General features: G+C 54.1%; 1 protein-coding gene across 1 annotated transcript in view; it reads right to left on the bottom strand.

Annotated features, from left to right (window-relative positions):
- CDH23 (cadherin related 23) overlaps nucleotides 1-24,146 on the bottom strand; it is a 452,316-nt gene that overhangs the window by 1,631 nt on the left and 426,539 nt on the right. Inside the window, exons 43-67 of the mRNA XM_082424358.1 lie at nucleotides 22,821-22,923; nucleotides 21,377-21,502; nucleotides 20,467-20,670; nucleotides 18,495-18,953; nucleotides 15,073-15,189; nucleotides 13,593-13,817; nucleotides 12,857-13,026; nucleotides 12,496-12,633; nucleotides 11,389-11,508; nucleotides 9,692-9,869; nucleotides 9,316-9,527; nucleotides 7,126-7,317; nucleotides 6,820-6,933; nucleotides 5,930-6,059; nucleotides 5,577-5,828; nucleotides 5,336-5,497; nucleotides 3,761-4,017; nucleotides 3,315-3,412; nucleotides 2,775-2,895; nucleotides 2,613-2,692; nucleotides 2,427-2,467; nucleotides 2,212-2,272; nucleotides 1,580-1,709; nucleotides 1,255-1,377; nucleotides 726-830 (exon numbers count right to left, since the gene is read on the bottom strand). Of these exons, the coding sequence (XP_082280484.1) occupies nucleotides 726-830; nucleotides 1,255-1,377; nucleotides 1,580-1,709; nucleotides 2,212-2,272; nucleotides 2,427-2,467; nucleotides 2,613-2,692; nucleotides 2,775-2,895; nucleotides 3,315-3,412; nucleotides 3,761-4,017; nucleotides 5,336-5,497; nucleotides 5,577-5,828; nucleotides 5,930-6,059; nucleotides 6,820-6,933; nucleotides 7,126-7,317; nucleotides 9,316-9,527; nucleotides 9,692-9,869; nucleotides 11,389-11,508; nucleotides 12,496-12,633; nucleotides 12,857-13,026; nucleotides 13,593-13,817; nucleotides 15,073-15,189; nucleotides 18,495-18,953; nucleotides 20,467-20,670; nucleotides 21,377-21,502; nucleotides 22,821-22,923 (3,918 nt within the window). The remainder of the gene's footprint in view (nucleotides 1-725; nucleotides 831-1,254; nucleotides 1,378-1,579; nucleotides 1,710-2,211; nucleotides 2,273-2,426; nucleotides 2,468-2,612; nucleotides 2,693-2,774; nucleotides 2,896-3,314; nucleotides 3,413-3,760; nucleotides 4,018-5,335; nucleotides 5,498-5,576; nucleotides 5,829-5,929; nucleotides 6,060-6,819; nucleotides 6,934-7,125; nucleotides 7,318-9,315; nucleotides 9,528-9,691; nucleotides 9,870-11,388; nucleotides 11,509-12,495; nucleotides 12,634-12,856; nucleotides 13,027-13,592; nucleotides 13,818-15,072; nucleotides 15,190-18,494; nucleotides 18,954-20,466; nucleotides 20,671-21,376; nucleotides 21,503-22,820; nucleotides 22,924-24,146) is intronic.

Genomic DNA, 24,146 nt, shown 5'->3' on the forward strand with positions numbered 1-24,146 from the left:
TCCCTGCTGCACACGAGGAACCCTGAGCTCGTGCCGCAGCAGGCCTGTGCGGCCTGTGACAGTGTTTCTCAAACTGGGTACAAAGGGGAGCCATGGATACTTCTGGTGCTACAGATGCGTCCTCCGGAGCACGGGCTTCCAATGAGAATCTTTCATATCTCCTGTATTCACTTTGATCTATAAAGACCCTGTGACTGCAGTTGTGGAATCTGGATTTGTTACCACGTTGGCCTTAAGCAGGATCAGCTCCTAACTGTGGCCAGCTGGAAAGTGTCCACAGTTGAAGCTGGAGGGGATTAGTAAGGTAGAGCAGAGACTCACAAATGGTGCTTTTGTCCTGTGTGGAGCTGTTCAGCTGGCCAAATCTGGGTTTTTAGATAAAGTCTGGCTTTCTAAAGTGTTGACATATCACCGCAGGCAAATAAATATGGATATCTATTTGACCCTACAGCCACTTTCTTAAAATGACATCACCTCTCAAAGGTATCTTCTTGGGGCTCGTCAAATCTAAGAAACACTGCCTCAACACCCACCCACCCCTGGGGAAGCCCGCTGTGGAGGCCAGATAGCAGAAGCAGAGCCCACTGTCTGAGTCTCTGAACCCCCGCCCAGTGCAGTCTTGGGCCCTAGCTGCTGATCTCAAGACTCCGAGGAGGATGAACAAGAGAGAGAGACAGCACCCCCAGGGCTGGGGCACAGCACACAGCTCCCGGCCCACCCGCTACCTCGGAGATGGAGGAGTGGCAGGAGGAGGCTTTTTGCACCATCCGCTGTGCAAAGAGCTTTTTGAGCCGCAGGTAATCCTCCAGGACCACCTTCAGCAGCGAGCCCTGGGGGAGGGAAAGGGTTAACCCCCAACCAAGGCCCTCCCCTGCCTGCCCCGCCCATCACTCACTCCCATAACTCGGGTGGGGGTGATGGAAGGCACTCGGGGAGTGTAGGATGTACAGGCGTCTGATCCTAGGGTAGAGGACTGAGAGCAGAGCCTGGTGACAGCGGCCAGCCAGAACCCACGTGGGCTTGTATCTCAGAGTCCCGGCCTCCGGGACACTGCAGGCTGAAGCAGCTCCTTATCAGCCAGGGGCCCTGGCCCCTCTCTGCCTTGGTGTTCTTGCCCCCGTGGAGGGCAGGTCTAGCTAAGTCCCTAGAGGTGGAGAAAGCTGTTTCCCAGGATCCTCCCCGCTCCCTGCATCCTCTGGAGTAAGTCCGAGCTCAGCCAGGGGTCTGGGTGCAGGAGCTGCAAGGAGGGCTCACCTTGATGGGCCCCTCCCGGATGATCTGGCCCAGCTTGGCAATGTTGTCATACTCCTGGATGGCCGCCCGCAGGTACCGGTCATCATCAGGCTTGACTGCTGCTGGTTCACGCCCAAAAGTTCCCTGGGGAGAGGGGGCGCGTTAGCTGGAGCTGAGGTAGACGGCGCGCGCGTGCGCGTGCAGGGCAGTGGACCGGTTCCCCCCAGCCACTGAGCTCCTTGGCCAGCGATGGCAAAGACCGATGGCAAAGACCGTACGCTACCTCCACCCTGTCCCTCCTGACTGTCCACACCCGATCCCTGCCCCGGCCCAGGCCTGAGCTCACATGGGTGCGGGTAGGGCTGCTCCACAGGTCGGCGATCTCACTCAGGTTCTCCGGCAGGTCATCCTCGTGCTCTGCCTGGGCAGCCAGCTCCAGGTTCCGGCAGAAAGGATCCAGCCACACGGGGTTGGCCCTGCAGGTGGGGAGTGGGGTTGACGGGAGGGTGAGGAAGGCAGGCTCGAGTGGACAGATGCCCTTGAAGCCTCGCCCCTAACCCCCCCACCGCCGTTTCCTGGGCCGTAGTTGTGCTTTTCACAGGACTGGGGCTTCAGGGCCTTGAGAAGCAGGGACCTTGCCTGTGGTACCCGTGGGTGCGTCCTCCCGCCTCAGGATCCTGCTAGAACCAGGACAATGTGTCCATCTGGATCAGCTTTGGTGCAGAGGCCTCGCCCTGTATCCGATGCCCAAAGCCTACGCCCCCTGGAACTTGGGACCCAGTCAGGGTGGGGAGCCCAACTCGGTGGAGAGAGAGGGGTACCCGGCCCAGCAGGGGGCGCCCACACCCCAGGTTTCAGCCAGTCCATGATGCCCTCAGTGCTTGAGAGGCAGCGGGGACTTCTCCACCGCAGCTGGGTCCTGGGTGGGTCTCCCCAAAGTGCACCCGGCAGGGTTCAGGGACACCACTTCTCACTCACCCGTCAAAGGAATACTTGTTGGTGTTGGGCATGTCCATGATGTCAACGAAGCCGCGATTCCCTGCAGGAGAAGGGTTGGGGCGTGAGGGGAGGGTAGACCCTGCTGGGGCTGGGGAGCTGGGCCTGAGCCAGCCCTATGGGGCCTGGGCTGTCACCCTAGGCCCTCAGGGGCCCCTCGTGCCCTCCCACCTCCCCACCCATCACAGCCCTCTGACCTGCCGAGCCAGCCACGATGGCTTTGAGCTTCCTCTTGTGTCTGGAAAGAAGCAGAGGGGCCGGTGAAGGAGGCTGCGGCTGGGCTGGCATCTCAGGGCCTGATGGCCCTGCCTGCCTCCGTGACTGTCCCAGCAGCGGGGCTGGTCAGCCTATCTCAAAAGGCAGGGCACGTAGCGGTCACTCACACGGTCCTGTAGTACCAGTTCATGAGGATGAAGAGCATGGCAGCCAGGAAGAGGAGAATGGCCAGGACGATGATCACCATCTAGGGCAGCAGGACCAGGGATGAGTGGCTGAGAGCACCCAGGGCAACAAGGGGATGGTGGGGGTGGTGTCACCAGGGGTACCTGCAGGGCGGACATGTCATCGGGCAGCCGAACAGAGATGGCGGGCTGCACGTCTAGGACGTTGTAGTTCCGGAATAGATTCCTCAGCTGCTCCTTGTTTTCATCGATCATCTGGATCACCCTGGGCGAGGGGCAGGGGCCTCAGCTCCCATCCTCCGCCGTTCCGCAAGAGCCCGTCCTACTCAGGCCAGCCTGCCCCCACGTTCACCCCCGACGAAGCCTTGCAAGATTAAGGCCCACCCAGCTCGGATAGCTTTGTATCTTACAGGGTTTACCATCCCTTCACATAAGCTCCTGTCTGATGCTCACAATTGCTGTAATACTCCCATTTCACACATGGGGAGAGTAAGGCTCAGGGGGGTGGAGCTCTGCTCATACACCCAGACTGTGTTCTCTCTACCTGCCCTGCCCACGTCTGGGGTAGAGCCCCCATACAGCAGGCCTGATGGCATTATCCGTGCCTCCTTAGTGGGTCCCCTCTCTGACTTCCAGGGCAGGGAGGCAGACCGAAAGACAGGCTGAGCACAGACGCCCACCCACCGGTCCACGTCCAGGATACGGTTGGTTTCGCGGTTCACCACGTGGATAAGCAGCTCTGTCTGTGCGAAGTTCACCCGACCCTTCTTGTCCACGTGGAACTAGGCAAGAAGGGGCATCATGGGGTGTGCGGCAGGAGCAAGGGATGGGATGGGCGCCTCTTCTAGCAGCCTCTCCTGCCCTACCCTGCCAGTAAACCCATCACTACTGAATGCTCACCAGGGACCAAGCTCGATGCCAGTCACTGAACCAGGCATTACTATTAGCTCCCATTTTACAGATGAGGAAACTGAGACCCAGAGACTCGGAAGGACTTTCCCAAGGCCATGCATCTAGGAAATGACTGATCCCTTTCATACCCCTGACCTCTCTGCAATGCCCTGTCCCTGCGGCCTGGTCCCCCTTCTCCCTCCACTGCCCCTAGACCCAGGGTGGGTTCCATGGGGTACCTGCACGTCATCAGTGTTGACAATGGCACCGGTGATGTTGGAGAGCAGGCGGATGAACTCCTCCTCGAAGCCACGCACGCGGTCGGGGATCTCATTAATGACGATCTTGACCCGCTGGTCATCCCTCAGGATGTAGATGCCAATGACGGCTGTGTCATTGTGACCTGCCAGGTCCCGGGCCACAATGTCCACTACAAAGTAGCCAGGGCTGTAGGCCATGAAGAGATCGAAGGTGCGCAGGATGCCATCTACACTCCCTGTAGGGAAAGCCCAGGGGTGGTGAACTTTTTCTGGAGAATTCTAAGTTTTTATTTAAACATGCTGCATATTAAAACACAACTTGGACAAGTTTGGGACTCTGCTGTCCCATGCTGGGATGCTATAGAACACTTCTGAGTTCCCTCAGTATCATCTCTCTGTCTCTTACACATAACCATGTGCTTCGTAATTCCACAACCATAGCTGAGAGATGACCAGCAGTGGTACAGCGTAGTCTTCTCTTAAAAGACAGTAGACCTGGGTTCAAAATCTGCCACTTTCTAGCTTTGTGACCTTTAGCAAGCCTCTCTATGCTTATTAAGATAAGAGCAGTGGGAACTCGGAGGACAAAGGGATGGTCTCTGGTTGTGTGACTGGAGGTGGCAACACATGAACTAGACTTAAAAGGGTGGTTAGCGGGAGCATATCTGAAGGCAGAGTTGAAGGTCAGGGTGGTATTCCAGGAGGTGAAGGCCGGGGGAGGATGGTGTGGAGCAGGCTGAAGGGATGGTGAGCAGTTCAGCCTGGGTGGGTGCGGTGCCCTTAAGGGTAGTAAGGGGCTGTGAAACCAGAAAGAGGGATTAGGAAGAAGACCTGGTGAGCCTTGAAAGCCAGGCCAAGGAGGCTGGATTGATTGCTGTGGGCAGAGAAGAGCAGGGAAGGGGCTGGAGCTGGAGGTGTAGTAATGTGACACCCACTGGGACACGTTCTAGAACCTAACAAAGAGATGTTCAGCTATCCACACAGGCAAATTCACAAGCAAACATGCATACTTTTACATACAAGTGTGCTTTGTACACTTGGGGAGAATTCTGGCTCCCCAGTGCCTACCTAGCACAATGCCTGATGCAGGCGAGGGTGAGGTGCACAAACGGAAAGATAGGTGGATATTTGGAAAGGAGAATGGGAGGATGGATGGATGGATGGTTGGACAAATGGGTAGATGGGTGGGCAGATGGATGAATGAGAGGATGGATGGATGGGTGGACAGATGAATGGGTGGGTGGATTGATGGATTGTTCAGTGGGTGGGTGGGTGGGTGGATGGATGAGGAGACGGGAAGAAGAAAGAAGAGAAGAAAGTGGTTGGGTAGATGTAGAGATGGATAGATGGATTAGAGAACAGATCAAAAGATAGGTGGATGAATGAAAGGATTAACAGATAATGGCTGGCTGGCTGAAGGATGGATGGATGGGTGGGTGGGTGAATGGAAGGACTGACACGGCTGGTTGGCTGGCCGGCCACCTATACCCTGGGGTAACCCTACAGACCATATCTCCTCCAGACGATAGTCCATGAAGTGGCTGGAGCCCCTACCCATCGTGAAGACATGGCCCACATCCTCAGAGTCATTGGCAAGGGCCCGGAAGTAGTGGATGGCCAGGATGCTGTAGAAGACGAGGCTGTTGTTGCCAATATCTGCATCCAGGGCCAGCACCTGGATCAACTCTGAGCCCACTTTAGCGTCGGTGGCCACTCCTGCAGGAATGGGCAGGCGGGTGTAAGCGGCAGAGCAGAGGCCATCCCACACCCCAGGCCCAGGCTCTGGTCCCTGCACCTGCAGTGTACTCAGCCTTGGTGAAGCGTGGTGGCTGGTCGTTGATGTCCTCCAGCACGACACGCACTTCCTGCAGGGTGAGGTCAGTGACCAGGTCCAGGGCTGGGGAGTGCCCACGGGGAGGTGTCCAGCTGCGATTGCTCGAGGCCTTGACGATGAAGGAGAAGACAGCTTCGCGCTCCCGGTCCAGGTCCCGCAGCACCAGCAGACGCCCGTCGGGCTGCAGCTGGAAGTTCTTCTCTTCGTCGCCGGCTGAGGAGGGGACCATGGCACAGCGTGAGGGGCAGGGCGGGGGCATATTTGGGTCATCTCCAGCCCCAGGGTAGGTAGGCACTAGCCCCATCAGGCCTCACCTGCGACGAAGTAGTACACGATGGCGTTGGGGCCCTCGTCTGCGTCCACAGCGCCTGTCACGTTGCCCACGAGGGTGCCAGGTGGTGAGTGCTCGGGCACTGTCATCAACTGGTACTGGGGGCTGCCTTTCTGCAGGGGGAGAGGGAGGTCATGGGAGGCCAAGGGAAGGCCTGAGCTTCTGGCTCCTGCCAGAGGGCCCTAGGCAGTGTTTTTGTGGGTGCTGAGGGAGTTTTTTGCCCAGGCCTTGTGGGGTGAGAGAAATTGCTGTAACCTCAGGGGAGCAAGGGCTGGGCCGGAGACACTCCAGCTCTGCCCTCAGGGAGTGTCACCCGTGACATCCGCCATGAGGGCAGGGCTGGGCTTGGCACATTCTCTGAAGTCTCCCAGCACTTAGATGGATGTTTGAATGAGGAGGGCATGAGCTTGAGTGCGCTCTCTCTCTCTGTCTCTGTCTCTGTCTCTGTCTCTCTCTCTCACACACACACACACACACACACACACGCACACGCACACGCACACAGTCTCCAGGGAACATTACATCCTAGGTGCACACAAGAAGAAAAAACCACCAAGTTAGAGAGTCTGAGTCCACATGAAGAGGTTCAGCCCCAGCTCACTAAAGCAGAACTGATTTTCAGGCTTCTTGTGTGAGCGCATATACAAACATGGGAATGTCAGCTCCACGAGTCAGGCATTTTGTCTGCTTTTTTGACTGCTGGATAGTGCCTTGACATAGTAGCTGCTCAATAAATATTTGTTCTGTGAAGTGCTGTGCAGTTTCCACGTGTAACCACGTGTGTCTACGGCACAGGAAAGTGTGTGCACGTGTGCTTGCAGGCAGGTGAGTCCCTGTGTGGGTGTGACCAGTGCGGGGGATGGGTGAGCTCACCGGAGGCCTCACGAAGAGGGGTTCGTTGTCATCGATGTCCTCCAGGGCCACCTGCAGCGGCTGCATAGTCTCATAAGGCACCGGCTGGCCCAAGTCGCTGGCCACCAGGATGAGCTGGGGGGGCGGAGAAGTGCAGTCAGAGGAAGAGATGAAGGGCCCCAGGCAGGCATCCCCAGAGGACAGGTCACTACCCTCACAGACATTCTAGGTGGGGACATGGTGGTCCTGTGCCCAGAGCAAAGTCTCTTCTTCGGCCCCGCCCCTCACACTGGGCCCCGCCCCTCGTGCCAGGCCCCACCCCCTTACGCTGTACACTGCCTGCTTCTCTCGGTCCAGGCGCTGCGCGGTCTGGATGAGCCCGCTGATTGGGTCGATGGTGAAGTACTCCCAGTCCCGGTTGCCTGTTGTCTTCAGGAAGCTGTAGCGCACGGCCCCATTGAGGCCCTCGTCCTTGTCTGTGGCATAGACCTCGTACACGTTGGAGTGCAGTGGGATCTCCTGCAGGGGGCACGGGAGGGAGGCTCCTGGGGCATCTTGAGAGAATCCCAGCTCCCACACCCGATGGAGCTCTTGTTCTTTCTCCTCCCCTATCAGCATGTCCTCGCCACCTAGCATCCTTAGGAAACGCCTGTCTGCTTGGCTGGATGCTCCCGGAGTCTGAGCACCTGCTAGAACATCCCTTCACCCCACCCCCAGCTAAGGCCACTGCCCACTGAAAGTCCAGCCTGGGATCCACCATGCTGCAGACTCTCTCAGGATGACACCCTTCCAGGGGCTATCCCATCCCTCCGATCCCACTGCATGCTGAGGTTTAGAAGACAGAAGGGGAATCCCAAAGCTGAGGCCACAGCCACCCTCTGTTCCCAGGTCTGCCTTGCTCTCTGCTACCCCAATCACAGGAGTTCTAGGTATCCCCAAACAACACCATCCACCCAATGGGGTACCTGAAAATGGGGGGCATGCAAGTAGGGTGACATGGTATGACATGGTGGCTAGAGACTGGACATGTGCATGCTAATCTGTTACTAAATCACCATGTGACCTAGACATGTCACTTCACCTCTCTGTGCCTCAGCCCCCCGAGTTCTTTGAGTTAAGTCTGAGATATCAAAAAACCCAATTTACGTCAGACATTGACCCATGAAAAGGCTGCCAAGGGCACAAGAAAAAAACAAGTTTCTTTGCTTTTAGTTCAAAAATTATCAGCTCAGCATGGTTTCACTGTTTATCTCATTGATCACGACAATCAGAAACTCCAAATGGCAGTTACATCTAATTGACAGAAAGTGGGATGACAGAGATAATTACTTAACAAATGCTGGTTGTTTGGGAAACATGAATCTTTCAAAATAGGGACCCCTTGAAGGGAAAAAACTAAGTAAAAGGGGGGCTTTGGCATGCAAAAGAACTAGAATATTGTTAATTGATACCCTGCCTCACTCTACAAAAAAAGATTTGAGGCAGCTTACAAGAATGTATACACAATAATAAGAGTAAATAAGTTAAAAAAAATCAGGGTAAAGAAAAAAATGGTTGGCAGGAAGATGGAAACTGAGGGATGGGAGATAAGGCGTGTGTGCTAAGTCCCTGCAACATCATTCACGGTGGACTGACCACTATAAGCTCCCTAGTGGGCAAAGCAAAGAGGGCCACTGCATCATTGCAGTAGACACAGGAAAGGGCAAATCACAAGGTAAAAGCATAGAGTTTCCTAGAGCTCAGCCCTGGGAGAAATTTCTCTTGTGGGACCTCAAAGAGGAGATAGAGTGACAGCAAGGACTTAACACTGACATTCTGAGATGTGGAGACACGCTGAAGTTTGGGGAGCAAAGAACAAGTGGGAGACACCCCAAGTATTCTACCAAGGAGCATTTTGGGCTTGGATGCTGAGAGGAAGGAGGGGAAGGGCAGGAGTCAAAGGAGTACTTCCCCATCTTTACAAGACAATTGAGAGCAAGGCATGAAAGAAGAATTGGAGATAGTCAGAAGCTCAGCCACTTCCCCTTGTTTCTTATTTTGATGCTCATCCTCAAGGCCCAGGCTGTCTCCACACTGGTATCAGCAGGAACAACAGACAGACGGAAGGGGCTATGTGTTTATTTTGAGACAAGTATAGGGGAAGTGACTTGCGGGGAGACAGTCCTTCTTGGCAGACATTTAGGAGCAAGAGATGGGGCATCTACTATTATAAGTCCCACTTTGCAGATGAAAAAACAGACTCAGAGAAGTCACTTGCTCGAGGTCATTTGGCTGGTAAGCGATAGAGTCTGATGTGAATCCAAGAGCTTCTGCTGGCCCAGCCCTTCTTACTAACGACTTCAGTACTGCCCTGTGTGGCACTGAGCTGGCCCGTTCCCTACTCTGGCCTCAGTTTTCCTGGTTTTGCAGTGGGGGCCCCTTTACCCTCTCAGACTGCAGGATGACTGCAGGATGGAGAAGCGGGCTGAATCCTGGAAGGGGGTGTAGGTAGCAGGAGGCCCCGGGGGACAGCAGTACCTCTCTGATGTGGAGGATGGTGCCGTTGGGTGGGCGCACGAAGACGGGGCGGTTGTCGTTGACGTCGATGACCTCCACCAGGAGCATGGTGGTGCCCCAGAGTGGGGGCTGTCCGCCATCCGTGGCCACCACGGTCAGGTTGAACCTCTCGTAGGACTGCAGTGGCCGTTTTGTGGTCACCAGGCCCGAGTCCATGTCCACGTGGAAGGCCTCTGGCAGGTGGGGGCAGGAGAGCAGGGCATGGCTCCGGCTGAGCCATCCTTCCCATCCCTCCTCCTCCCCCTCCTCCCCCTCTTCCGCCTGGCCTGGGGCTGCAGTAAGGCAGCCTGCCCCTCCCACCCCCTAAGGCATCATCGGTGGGGAGCAGGCTACGTACCCACGCCCGGGCCCTCGAGGGAGTAGGCCAGCTCCCCATTGGAGCCCTCATCCTGGTCGGTGGCCATCATGGTGATGACGGAGGTGCCCGCTGGCTCATTCTCATACACGCTCGTGCTGAACTGGGGCTTGGAGAACTGTGGCCGGCAGTCATTAATGTCCAGCACCTGGATTACCACCTGGAGGGGAGGTTGAGCTCAAAGGTCAGGAGCATATTGGGGGCTGCTTCAGGTGACCCGGTCACACAGGATTAAGCCGCGGTGGACAGTGCCCACTGTTTAGTCTGACCCCAAACTATTTAGTTAACCCCCTGACCCTCAGTTTCCTTAGGTGTACGTTGGGGACAATAGGATTTTATCTCTCAGGGGCTTGTGAGGCTTGTCCGTGATGGTATATGCGCAGTCCCTGGCCTGAGTAAATGCTCAGCAACTGGTTTACCTGGTTAGCAGGTAATCTGTGTCTGGGTCCTGAAGCAGGGACTCCTCCCCACCTATCTCCTACTCTGTCCTCTGTTTCTTCCCACAGTGGCCCCATATATCTGACTCTAATTTCTGGACCTTAATGCTCGACTGTGATTCCTCCACTCCCAAAGGCCCCTCTTGACTGGGATTTGTGTCTGGCCTGGGACTTGGCTCTGTCTGCTGACCCCAGAGCCCAGGGCAGGTCCTATGGATACACCAGGGGGCCCTTTTTCCCTGGCTGCTGTGGCCCTGCCTGACTGCATCCGTAACAGAGCCCTTCACAGCCATGATTTTAAGAACCCCTTTCAGTGCACAAAGCACTTTCCCACCTCCCATCTCCTGGACTCACCACCAGGCTGGGAGGGAGGCATCATCACTGCGCCTGCCCTCCACTCCCTGCAGCTTTGACAACCGAGGCTCAGAGAGGTTACATGACAAATGCAGTGTACTCAGCTAGTGGAACCTTAGTCTTCTGACTACAAACACTGTGCTTTTCCCAGTACAGCACATGCCTATGTGACAGGACGGAATGCAGGTATGTGCGAGTGCTCCCAGCCCTGTTGCCTACCTGCCAAAGAGAATTCTTCTTTGCCCACCCAGCTTCTCACCTCCCCACCCTTCAGGAGACTTTTCTTTGGATGGTTAGGTTATTGCTGAGAATTGGAAGAACTGAATACAGAAAGACAGGACTGGAAAGGGCAGAAAGAAGGGGGAGGAAGAAAGAGAAAGCGAAGTCTTGAGGTGTGGGACTCTGGATGGAAATGGGGACAGAGCCTAAAGGTGGGATGCTGGCCTCCCCAGAGCAACTGTGTGGACAGTAGACCTGGAATGGAAATGGGGTTGTGAATTTGATCCCTCATGAATGTTCTTTAAGAGACATAAAGATAAGTGCTTTATAATTATGTTTCGTTGCTGGACTGTGTTTCTTTCCATGGGACGTCATGGAGACACTGGGCCATGTGGAGCCCCAGCCTTTATTTGGGTTACGCCCAGGTATGTTTAGCTGCCTTAGCAGGGGTTTGACACAAGAAGTTTCTCCTGCAGAGTCCCCGTCTCCCTAAGCTACAGCCATCGTGAACCCCCAGCTAATCTCTTGCCTCTCCTTCCTGCCACCACATCTCTTGAGGGGCCAGGGTGGTTCTGCTCCTGCCCTGCAGCAGCCATTCTCTAAAGGCTTTGCTTACTGCCTCCACAGTGGCAGTCCTTAGTGTCTCTGCTCCACGCAAGGGTGCCTCACCTGCACCGAATTTTCTCGACGGTTGCTGGCTACATCCCCAGGGTTATCTTTGGCCAAGGCAGTCAGGATATAGTGGGCCTTCTTCTCCCGGTCCAGAGAGGACAGAACATAGATGTCACCCTAGTAGGGGGAGGGTGGAGTCAGGTCCTTCATCAATTCAACAGATATTTATTAGAGCATCTGCTATGTGCAGTCACTGTTCTGGGCTCTGGAGATACAGCACTGAAGAGACAACAGCCCCTGCCCCGTGGAGCTCTCATTCTAGTGGCTCTTCTTGACCTTACTACCCCAGTTCACCTGGAGATGGGATGAATGGCCCAGGCTGGAGCTCACTACCTGGCCAGGTACAAAGTAGTACTCCATAAGTATGCACTGTTCCTAGTGCCAGGCCAGGAGTGTGTTTTAGTGTTCACACCAAAAGGAGAGAAACCCTGCTGAAAGGGCAGAGTGCAGGGGGATGTGGGCAGGCGGTGGGAGGGAAAGTCCAGCTCCAGCCCCACAACTGGGAAAGGCCCTGCCTGGCCAGCCACCCCCAGGCCACAGGGCTCTCTCGCTGTACTGCAAGAGCAACTTTGAACCAATTTACCGACATTTAAAATCATCACCCATGTTTTCTCTTGAGCTTCTGCATTCCCACAAGTCTGAGACCCATGGGAGCATGGGGGCTGTGTCCATGGGCGCTTCTTCCCTCTCCCAGCACTGAGGATAGGGCCATGTATACAGTAGGTGCTCAAATACTGTGCCCACTTTCTGCAGAGCTTCTTATTTTTTGACAGTTTCAAAAAGCAGTCGCACGGACTTGAATCAAGTCTTCCGGTCTGGTGGAGACACATCTCAGTTTTTGTCCCACAAGGGGCTAGTTCCAAAAGACTGGCCACTTCCTCCCATGTCTCCTGGGACAGAAAGACCGCAGTCTACAGGATGTCTGGGACTCTGAGAACAGGGCTTGCCAACTTGGCTGAAAGACCTCTGAGGCTATAGATGTCCAGGTGGCAGGACCCAGAAACAGGGGGATGACTGTAACACTTTTGGTGGCTTCTCAGCCTGTGACCCTGGGCCCTTCCCACTTCCCACTCCCCAAACCCAGGCCCTCCGTTGCCCACTCACTGTGGCGGGGCTGATGGCAAACTTGCCCTCACCGTCCACAAGGCTGTACTCAATGAGGGCGAAGTTGCCTGAGTCAGCGTCAGTAGCAGTGACCGTCAGGATGACTGTGCCCACAGGAACATCCTCAAAGATGGCTTCCTGGAGCCCAGCGGGCAGGGAGAAAGCATGCGCCATGGTCAGTCCTAGAGTCTCTGCCCTTGCCCGAGAAACTCACGGGTGCAGACAACCCAGAGCATCAAGCTACTCATGGGTGGTCATTCCCATGGGACTTAAAGGCTGGCAGGGTGGGAGTGGAAGATGCCCAAAGGTGCCAAGGAATGGGTGCAGGTCCCAGACCCAATTTGTTGGCCTGACCACCCACCTGGTAGGAGAGTTGGTCAAAGATGGGGTTGTTGTCATTGATGTCCACAATCTCCAGGCAGACAGGAATCTCAGCTGCCCGGGGCGGGGACCCATTGTCTGAGGCCCTCACGGTGAAGTTGAGCCAGTGCACTTCCTCATAGTCCACTGTCCGATTGGCAATGACCTTCCCTAAGACACAGAGACACCCACTGCCATTTTGGCCACCCCTCACTCGTGGAAGCTCTCTAAAGTATGAAGAGAGGGATCTGGGGCTCTGAGGGATGAGTATGGTCCCTTGAAGGAGGAGGGTGGCCAGGCAGCACTGCCCAGGCCAGAGGGCCGAGAATAACTGGCATCCAGCTGTTCTCCTCACTGGAGGGGTGAGAAAGCTATTCACAAGTCAAAGGAATGTACACTAACACGCTGAGGACCTCCTCTGGGACACCTCCCTCTTGGCCTTCTGGCTTCCTAAGTGATACTAACTGTGGAGGTTGGATGGTAGAGAGGGTGATGGAGTATTCCAGGTTTCCAGCAGACACCGAAAGGGGCTTCCATCCCTACCTAGAGCTAGGCACTCTGTCCTTGCCTGTGGTTTGGGCATCTGGGAGTGACTAGAATGTTAGCCATACTGGATCTGGCCTAGCCCACTGAGGGGCCCCAACTGGAGGGTGAGAAGCGAGCCATGGTCCCTCTTGGAGGCTAAGCAGGCACAGACACATGTTCCCCAACCCTCCTCTGGCTGATTTCCCACCTACCTGCTGAGGAGTCTTCCAGCTGGACATAGCCCGGGGGTATCAGGTCCAGCAGGGTGTAGGTGATCAGCCCATTGAGGCCCTTGTCGGGGTCCACGGCTGCCACAGCGATGAGCGTGGTGCCTGGGGTGGCCCCCTCCAGGATCCTCTCCGTGTAGTAGGTGATCCCGAAGGGCTTGAATTGGGGCGTGTTGTCATTGACGTCCAGGATGTTGACCGTCAGCTTGGCTGGGGTGGAGGCAGGGGGTGAGAGTGGCATGAATGGGCCCCAGTGTGTCTGGGCCAGGCCTTCCTAAGTCTCAGCCAAACCCAGAGAGGATGGCAGCATCTCACAGTCCTCCTGGGACTCCCTAAAGCTTGCCCCAAGCCTCAGGTGGTGACGTGGCATGTGACCCTCGCCTCTGGTGTGGTCACTCACTCTTCCATTGGGAAAGGGGCTCGGGTTCTGCCAACTGGCTGGGTAACCTTGGTGGAACCCCTGGCCTTCACTGTGCCTCAGTTTCCTAACCTGTCCCATGAGACAGGACTAAGATGATCTTTAAGACCCTTTCCATGATTCAGCCTTTTGTTTCCCCCCTGAGTTGTTCCCTCCACATAACCAGCCTGGGCCCTTTGCCTCTCTGAGCCTGGGATAAGTATTGGGTTGACCAAAAAGTTCGTTCGGGTTTTTTTTGTAAGATGCCATGGAAAAGCCTGAATGAACTTTTTGGCCAACCCATAGGAGATGACCAGGTCTGCCCTTCCTTCCTGAAAACTTGGGCCTCTGGGCTGTAAAGATAAGCAGCCAGTATCTGCCAGGCCTTATCTCCCCACCCCAGCGGCTGTCCTTGCCTCGTGGCAGAGTCCACGTGAGGCCACCCCATCCCTACACCCTCCTCCCCGCTCCCTGCTTGGCCCACACAAAATCCAGTGCCTCTAGCAGCCCGTCCGGGCTCAAGCTGCAGGCAGGGTGGCCTGTGCCCAGCTGCAGAAGGCAGCATGCACGCCCCTCTCTTCTCTGCCGTGGTGCCTGCGTCCCCCATTGTGGTGTCTGTGGCCTCAGTTCACCTTTCCTTGCTCTTTGCTTCCTCTGGCCTGACCAGGTGGCTTCTTATCAGATCTGAAGTTCTGATCTCACATCCAACCACACCCTGCTTCCCAGTTCTGACAATGGGATTCCAACCTAAGTCTCTGTCGACCCATCCTTTTCTCAGTCCCCTTCCAGCCTCTACCAAGCCTTCTCCCTACTCTGAGCCTTTGGAGTTCAAGATCACACACAATTCTGGGCTTCTGGATCCCCCACTGCTGAGCTCTGCCTGACAGCTGGGACCCAGGGCCACCCTCAGCCTCACTGTAGCTGCCACCTCCCCCACCCCTCCTGCAGCCTGACGACTGGCAGCCCCGTAGCTGGGTCCCGCTTCTCCCTCCCTGGGGCCAGGCCTGTGCCGGTTCTGGGCCTGTCTCTCTATGGGATCATGTGGGAGATGCCTGCGGGGAGCCTTACCGTTTGGCACACTGACGGAGCGCTCTGGTAGGTCGCTGGCATTGTCAATCACTGAGAGAGTGACCTCATAGGTGGCAACCAGTTCCCGGTTCAGGGGGGATTTCACCATTACAGACCCTGTAGACCAGACCAGGTCAGGTTCAGCCCAAGGGGAACCCCCTAAAATCTGGGCCTCCCGGGGGGTCTCCTGGCCAACCCTCCCAATCCCCACCAAGGGCAATGATCCCCAAAGGACCCAGGACTTGCCGGTTTCATCTTTGGCTGGGATGACACCACAGCCATCTGCAAGCTGGGGGCACGTCACTCTGCCCCTCACTCACCGCTTACTAGCCAGGCAATTATTTAACCTCTCTACACCTCTGTTTCCTCATTTGTAAGATGAGGATAATTACAGTACCTACCACAGAGGGCTATTTGGAGGATTATAACAATTAACTGAATTTACATTTGTAAAGGGCTTAGAACAGTGCTTGGCACTTAGAAAGTGCTATGTAATTGCTTCTTTAAAAAACGCTTGTTGGAATTCCCTGGCTGTCCAGTGGTTAGGGCTCCACGCTTTCACTGCTGAGGGCCTGGGTCCTATCTGCAAGCCATATGGCATGGCCAAAAAAAAAAAAAGATGCTTGTATTCCACAACCATTGAACTTATGGTTAAAAATGGTTATGATGGTAAATTTTATATGTATTTTATCAAGATTCAAAAAATGCTTGTATTCTAGGGAGATCAAGCATAAAGGAAGGTCAAGGCAGCTAAAAAGCCCTGAGGGGGTTCCCTGGAGGGGACAGTGGTGGCACAGCCTAGACAGTAAGGCCCACCCCTTTGTCTTGATTACGTGGGGCATGACACGGCTGCCTGGAGCACCATGAAAGGAGCACCGCCCTACGGCAGTACTAGCAAGGAGCTGTTTCCTTCTCTCCTACCCACTGCCTCCCCAAGCCCCTGCCTGCCCTCCAGAGGCTTGGGCTTGAACTGGACAGACCGAGTTTTGCCCATCTCAGGCCTGGCTCTGTTGGGACCTCTCTTCTTCCTGCCAGTTTGAGGGCCTGGTGGCTCTTCCTCCCATTGGCCTCATCCTAGGGTGAAACCTCCTCTCTCTCTCTTTTCCCAGCTCCCTCTCAGGCGTTGGGGTGTCTGGGATTCCCATCCCCCTTGGCAGATCCCTCTGCTGAGCTTCTGTCCTCCTCGGGGCCCCAGCCAGGGGGCAGTCACTTACCCTGGGCCGCCGCCTCCTCCTCCTCCTCCTCCTCTTCCTACTCTCGCTCCCCGTCCCCGAGGCTGGGGAGCGAGGATGGGGAGAGGGTGGCTGCATTCAGTCTGCAAAGGCTGGGCCACGGCCTTGGCCCAGGCCCCACGGGGTGGGAAGGGTGGTAGGGGTGCGGTGCGTATGGAGGAAGGCGATGGGGTGAAGCAGAGAAGAGATGAGGTGGGAGGCGACAGAGAAACAGAGCTCAAACCTGTGGGCCTGCCAGCCGTGAGGAAGAGAGAAGAGGGTCAACATCAGTTAGTTCAGGGTGCAGAGGGGATGGAGCAGAGTAGGGCATGGGGGATGGAAGGGCTCAGAGCTGACCAGGGCTGGAGGTTTGGGAGGGATGGGGTGGACGGGAAGAGGCAGAGGGGCAGGAAGCCAGCGGAGCAAGTGGGAACCCAGTTGGAGAGGAGCACTCAGAGGGCTGAGGCTCTGGCAGGAAGAAAAGAGAGAGAGGTGAGCAAGGGAGGGGAAGAGCACGAGGAAGAGGGGCAGAGAAGACACTGGAAAGGAAAATAGAAGAGAAGAGAGTCAGTCGGAGGGAGGGAGGACAGAAAAAAATGGGCAACAGTACAGCATAAAGTTGGGCTGGGTCATGGAGCAGCTCTCCATGGTCCTGAGAAACCACTGCAGCAGGAATTTTGCTAACCTGACACATGACTGAGCTAATTCCTCCTAGTGACTCATGGTTTTCCTGTCTTCCTTTTTCCTTTTTCCTCAGAGGCATACTGAGTTAACCATACTCTCTGGTTCACTGCACACTATGGTCACTGGCACTGTTCTTGTTTTATGTATGTATCTATTCCCTTTTATTCTCATACTCCTCTCCCCTTCTCTCCTCCCCTTGGGCAATGTATTAAAGTGTATTTTTTATTTGAAGGTGTTCCCGAAAATCATGTATTGTTTTTGTGTATGTATTTTACATTTATGCAATGGGATTCTGGTATATATAACTCATTCTATTTCTTATTCTTTTCAGTAAGTACTTGTTTTTAAGGTCTACCCATGTTTCTCTGTGTGTGTCTCATCTGTTGCTTCTAACAGCTTCCTGGTATCCCATGATGTGCACCCACCACATTTTACTCTCCAACATCCCAGGGATGGATGCCTTGGTTGCCTCCAAGCTCCTGTCACCAATAACACTGCAGTGAACATCCTCAGATAGTCCCATTATCGACCTGAGAATTTCCTTGGGACATACACCCAGGAACAGAATTGCTGGGTCATGGGGTATGAGTGTACTTTGTGTTGGATTGTTGTCTAGATGTGAAATTAGTCAAAATTCCTAGAGCAGCATAGGATGTCCCCACATTGTCACCAATACTCAATACTGTCCAGCATCCTAATGTCTGCTAATCACATATGCAAAACCAATATCTCACTGATGTTTTACTACGCACTTCTCTGAATAACAATGATTTTTAGCATTTTGTCATAGCCATGTTAGCTTTTCTGTCATTCCTCTGGGCCTTCCAAGAAGGACACCTGTAAGTTTGTCCCATGTCCCTTCCTTAACTCCCCAAAGGAGCAAAAACACTGAACTTTTGGAAGAATGGTAAAACCATCAAGATTATAATAAGCTGCATAAATCATGAAAGATAAGCCACAGTTCCCTTTGTTTTGTGATAGTGTAAGAAAATCATTAAGGGTATACACAAACACATATGTAATATAGAAATGTGTATGTGTGTGTATATATATTTTTCTATATTAAATACATATATATGAAACTTAGAGACAACTTAAATGGCCCGGATATATACGAAGAAAGTGTTCAACCACCCGGTTATTAAAGAAATGCATATTAAAACAAGGTGCCATTTACCTATGAAATTACAAACATGAAAACTGTGTAATATCTAATGCTGTCAAGAGTGTGGTGACATGGGCACTCTCATATAACACTGGTAGAGTAAGAGAATCAGACAGAGAGGGAGCTGGTCAAGGGAGAAGGAAGAAGAGAAGGAAGAGAGGGAAAGAACCAGGGGAGAGATGGCAAAGAGAGGGAAGGATGTGGTGTCAATAGTGGGGAAACGAGAGGAGGAAGGAGCAGCTGAGGGAAAGGGAGGAACAGAGCGAGAGAACAGAGAGAAGGAGGGTAAGGGAGAAAGCAGAGAGCCAGGAGACTGGGGCAGGGAGTCAGGAGGAGGGCTGGAGGGGAGCAGGCCCTTGTACCTGTGTTGATATTCACGGCAAAGGCGTCCTCCTGGTCGGGCACCAGGCGGTCAGTGTCATCCTTGGCCACGATGTCGATGATGTGGTACTCCAGCTTAGGGTTGAGGTCACGGTCGATGGCGGTGACGTTGGCAATGACTGTGCCTGGCTCAGCTGACTCCAGCACGCTCACCGTCTGGATGGGGTTGAGGAACTCAGGGCGGGAATCATTGATGTCATCAATAAGGATAGTGATGATGGCTGTGCCCGAGAGAGGGATGGTGCCCCGGTCTGTGGCCACCACTGTCAGCCTATAGGATTCCTGCTCTTCCCTGTCAATGGTGGCATTGCTGACGCATATGACACCAGTGACTGGGTGGATGATGAAGCGGTCCTGAGCCCCAGCTTCTATTCGGTAGATGAGCTCCGCATTGAGGCCACTGTCCTCATCTGTGGCTGTGACCTGAAGGACTGAGAATCCTGCGGGGGTGGGAATGGGGAGCAGCTGAGCACAGCGGCTTCTTCTAAAAACATCACACCGAGATACTTTTCTTGGTGGTTCACAAGGCCCTCTTCCCACCATAGCCTTGCCAGCATCTATCTTTGTTTTCATTGTTGTATATACAGCCTACTTTATTTTTAAATTTATTTTTAATTGAAGTATAGTTGATTTACAATGTTGTGTTAGTTTCAGGTGTACAGCAAAGTGATTCAGATATATATATCGAGATACATATACATATACATATATATATTCTTTTTCAGATTCTTTTACATTATAGGTTATTACAGGATATTGAATATAGGTCCTTGTTTGTCTATTTTACATAGTGGTGTGCATCTGTTAATCCCAAACTCCTAATTTATCCCTCCCTACCCCCCCTTTTCCCCTTTGGTAACCATAAATTTGATTTCAAAGTCTGTGAGTCTATTTTGATTTTGTAAATAAGCATCTATCTTTTATGCCTTTTGCATGTTTGCAATTTTCTAGGAAAATGGTATCCTATTTTATTTTACATTCTTTGATTATTTATGAGACCGAAGAGTTTTTAATAATTTAATGATTAGTTGCACCTTCTCTTCTGCAAAGTGTCGGCCTTTGTCCTTTGCCCATTTTTGTCAATTTATATAAATTATATAATTATGATAACTTGTGACAAATATCTTTTTTTTTTTTCAGTTTGTTGTTTGCCTTTCGATACTGGTTATAATTATATGATGTAAAGAAGTTTAAAATTCATATGCACCAAAATTTAGTATTTTTCCTTTTTGACATTCTTCTGTTTCTTATATGCCTAGAACCTTCTTATCCCGAAATCAGATAAATATTCACCCGAAGTGTCTTCTTTTATTTTTTAACGTTTTATACTCTTCTACAGTTCCTTTAGGATGTCTTTGGGTTTCTTTTTGGTGTCTGATATGGGGTGAGAATCTAGACTAAATAAGAGATGTTTTGCACACGAAATAGTTTTCACTATTGGTTTCATTGTTTCCTTTATCGCATATTACATTCCTTATAATTTACCGGTATCTGTTGCTGGGCTACTTTGTCCCAGAGTCTTGTGTTCATATCACATCGTTTTAAATACTGTAGTTTGGTAATATGTTATAAATATCTGGTAAGACAAATCTGGCTTTACTATACTTATTTTTCAAAATGTCCTTTTTCTTCCAGATGACCATTAGAATCAAATTTATCTCCCCAATCATGTTTGATTTTGATGGGAATCATGTTAATCCTATTTTGATTTTAAAACAGTCAGTCTTTCCATCCAGGAACATGGACGGAACATACCTTAATAATCTCATTTTGTAGACAAGACGCTGTGGGTCCCAGAAGGGAGGTGAGGGGCACTTGGGTCTCCTGACTCCCTCTCCACCCACCCTGCTGCCCATCCTTCTCCCTGCTGGACGTGACTTGTGCCTCCAATCCCCACAGACCACCAGCCAGCTCCTGCCTGGGGGCTGGGGCCTGGGGCCTGCCCCTGCGTACCTGGTGGGCAGTTCTCCAGCAGGTGGACAGTGAGGGCGGCAGGGCTAAAGGTGGGCCAGTTGTCATTGTCATCCAGGACGGTGATGAGCAGGTCGGCTGTGCCGTTGAGCAGCCCAATGTCCTCAGCCAGCAGCAGTAGCTCCAGGACAGCGGGTGAGAAGGCCTCCCGGTCAATGGTGACACCTGACCTCACTGTCACCACGCCTGGCACCCAGCGCCACCAGCCAGGGAGATACAAAGGAAAAGAGATGCCGTGGGAGACCAGGTGAGAACCAACAGGGAGGGGACAGATGTGAAAGAGGAGCAGAGAAAGCAACCCAATGACTCTTCCCCAAAGGCTCAACAACCACTGTTTAAGGAAGTCCCGTAGGTGCCAGTGTTCCGTGATTGTCCCTTCCCTAGGTGCCCTCTGCAATTCTCCCGAGTCCCACCTGGGATGAATGACCCAGGCTGGAGGATTGACCAGCTCTGTTGAGAGAGGTGCTAGTATATCCCTCCTTGTCACCTGTCACTAAATCGGCCAGGACCAGACTGATGTAACACAGTCTCCGGGGAGCTTTGGGTCTGGTTGGAGGACAGACCGTTGGCTTCTTCTGGCAGACTAGGAGCCCCATCCTCCGGGCTGGGGAAAGGGAGTTGGGGGAGTGGGTTTGGGGGGGCTCTCTGCCGAGCCTGAGAATTTATGCACCAGCAGGTCCCTTCTGTTGACCCCAAGTGTCTTCCTGGTTCCTCCTACCCGGCCCCCGGGTGGCCTAATCCAGCTGTAAGATGGGGACTGTGAGGAATGGGGTCTCTATGGAGGGCCTGGATCCAGCACTGAGAAAGGAGAGCCTAGATCTAGCAGCGGGGTCACCCCAGCAGGAGGACTCGGAGCCAGGGGGGGAGAGCTGGGGTGGCGCAGAGGCCTCACCGGTGCTGTTGTCAATATCAAAGAGCCCGCTCTGGGCACCCAGCAGCTGGTAGGTCACCACGGCGTAGACATCCAGGTCTGCATCCAGGGCCAGGATGGGCCCATTGAGCACCGTCAGGGCGGTCCCTGGGCCGGGGGAGAGGGGTCACTGCAGGGCCGACCTGGCCCCCCGCCCGCCCCTCCCACTCCCCCCCCAGTCCCGGTGAGCCATGGCTGACGATGGATGAGAGGGAGGGAGGGAGGTGAGGTGGACGGGGTGGGAGACCCTGGGCCGGGCTGCGGCAGCCTTGGCAGACTGACGCAGATGCCTGGGGAGCGGCCTCAAAGCCCTGCTGGGGAGAAAACACAACAGTGGTGAGCAAGCCCCTCCGGCCCGCCCGGAGCACGCCTGCCTTCCCAGCAGCCTTTGAGGCTGGCCACTCCGAGGGAGGGTCTGGGGGCTCCCTGACGTCCCCTCCCTATGTGGGGGCCCTGTCTAGGTATGCACCCCCAGCCCAGTCTGTCCACGCACGTGTGTCCTCAATGCTCTAACAGCTGTCCGACTATACATGGCTAGGAACCCATATGCGTGTGCAGGACTCCGTGTTCACACGGCCACGAGCACTCACACTGTAGCACTTGCAGGCCTGGGAGTCCCCAGGTTGTGCACTTGTCTGCCTCTGCAGGTGGGCATATTTGCACACGGAGTGCACTGTGCAGGCACCCATGTGCCTGTGTGTGTCTGTGCACGTGTGTAAGCCCACACATATGCCTTACATGGACGTGCATTGGCACACATGTGAGCATATACACAGGCAGTTTTAAGATTCAAATTCCTTCAGGGGAGACACCAAGCCAGAGACAAGGAGTATCTCAGCTCATCCCTTTCTGACTTAGAATCCAAGCTATGGGGGAGGCTGGAGGAGGAGTGAGGGGACCCCCCTGGGGAGACAGTGAAGAGGAGATTCTGTCCCTTTGAAGGGGGGTGAGGCTGGTCAGTGCATGTGTGTGGGGAAAGGGCCACACTGACCTATGCGGGGCCCCGGCCCCCCACCTGTGATTACAGATGCTCCCTGAGCTTTCAGAAGCCTCTAGGGTGCCCTATGCTCCTGGAGTGGAGGGAGCAGGGAGTAGTAGGCTTACTCCCCTCCTGGGTAGTCCTCACACCTTAATGCCCCTCGAGGAGGGGCAGTGGGGCTGTGCTCAGACAGCCTTGGGGACCAATGACCACATCCAACCAGACCTGTGGCCTCTTTGGTGGCCCCTAAGAGGCCTGGCAGCCCTGACCCACCAGCCCTTCGGAGCTGTGCCCCTTTCTCCCCTCCACACCCTTCTGCACTTGCCAGGTCTGTGTTCAGCCAGGCCTCAGCTGGGCCCCCACCAGGCACAAGGGAGGTCCTCGGGCATCTGGGGCCCAGGTGGTGCCTGGCAGCAGCAGGGGTCCCCAGGTGGGCCCAGCACCTACCAGCAGGAGAGTTCTCCATCACCTCCGCCTGGTAGGTGCTCTCAGTAAAGAGGGGGTGGTTGTCGTTCTCATCCGCGAGAAAGACCAGCAGCAAGTCAAAGTCCTGTGGGAGACACGATGGGAGGGGGGCAGGCTGTGGGCCATGTTCTAGCAAAGCGCTGCAGTGGGAGGGGGACTTGGAAGGAGGGCGGGGTCACGGCAGAGAGGTAGATGATAGAAAATCCCCCGCCACGGGTCCGGAGACCTGTGGTTCAAGCCTCTGCTGTGCTAGCAGCTCACAGGGTGGCCTTGGGCAAATCTTTCCCTCTATCTGGGCCCCAGTTTTCCAATCTGACAAATGGGGATCTTAAGTCCCTCACAGAGATGTTGTGAAGTTCACAGGAGAAGGGAGGTAAATGGTCCTCAATCATGTTCCATCTCATGGTAAGGAAGGACTGTAGCCAGGAAGGTGAGTCTCAGTTTCCAGACCCTCCTGGCTGGCCTGGTCCCCTGGTCAGAGTTCATCCAAACTTCCACCCAGTGCTGCACTTCATACCTTTCCAAAAGCACAGTTATCCTATCTCTTAGAACCTCCCAGTGCCCCGGATGCTTCTCCATTGCAGAGGTGGGGGACCCAAGGCCCCGAGAGGGGGGTGACTATTCACAGCCACACGGTAAGTTAGCAGCAGAGTGGCGACCAGCCTCCAAGCTTCTGGATTCCCACCACCCAATGCTGCTGCTTTCCAGGATGACCCAGGCCATCCTAAAGGACAGGCAGAGGAGGGGGAGTGACAGAGGGAGAGAAAAGGAGGAGGGAGGACGTGAGAGAAGGAAGGAAGGAAGGGGAGGAGCACAGGATGAGAGACGCCAGTGGCCTGCACCTCCAGCCTGAAGTCTCCTCGGCCTGTACAGATGCAGAAACTGAGGCCCAGAAAGGGCTGAGCCATGCAGCTAGTCAGAAGCAGAGCTGAGATGAGCCAGACCTAGGCTCACCTCATGGGCTGGGAAGAGGGCTGATTCCTACCCCCCAAATGGACTGTTTGCTTTGCAATACCCACTTCCTCTTAGTAAAGAGAGCCAACTTTTTGGCTTTTCAGGGAAAAGCCACCTGGAAAACGCAACCCCTTCAGAACCCCAGAGTACGTGCTTGTGTACATGTGTCCCCCCACTGCCACCCCTGACACCACTGTCGTGTGTGCCCAAGTATCAGTGATTTGGGGAGAAAAGATGATAGCTGGTATTTACTGAGTGTTTGCCATATGCCAGGCACTGTGCCGAGGACTTGACAGATATTGGCTCCTTCAAGTCCTCTCCACGGTTCTGGGGTAGGTGTGTCTCCATTTGGCA

This window comes from Balaenoptera physalus (genome assembly GCF_965194825.1).
Source record: "Balaenoptera physalus genome assembly, chromosome: 14".
NCBI lineage: Eukaryota > Metazoa > Chordata > Mammalia > Artiodactyla > Balaenopteridae > Balaenoptera > Balaenoptera physalus.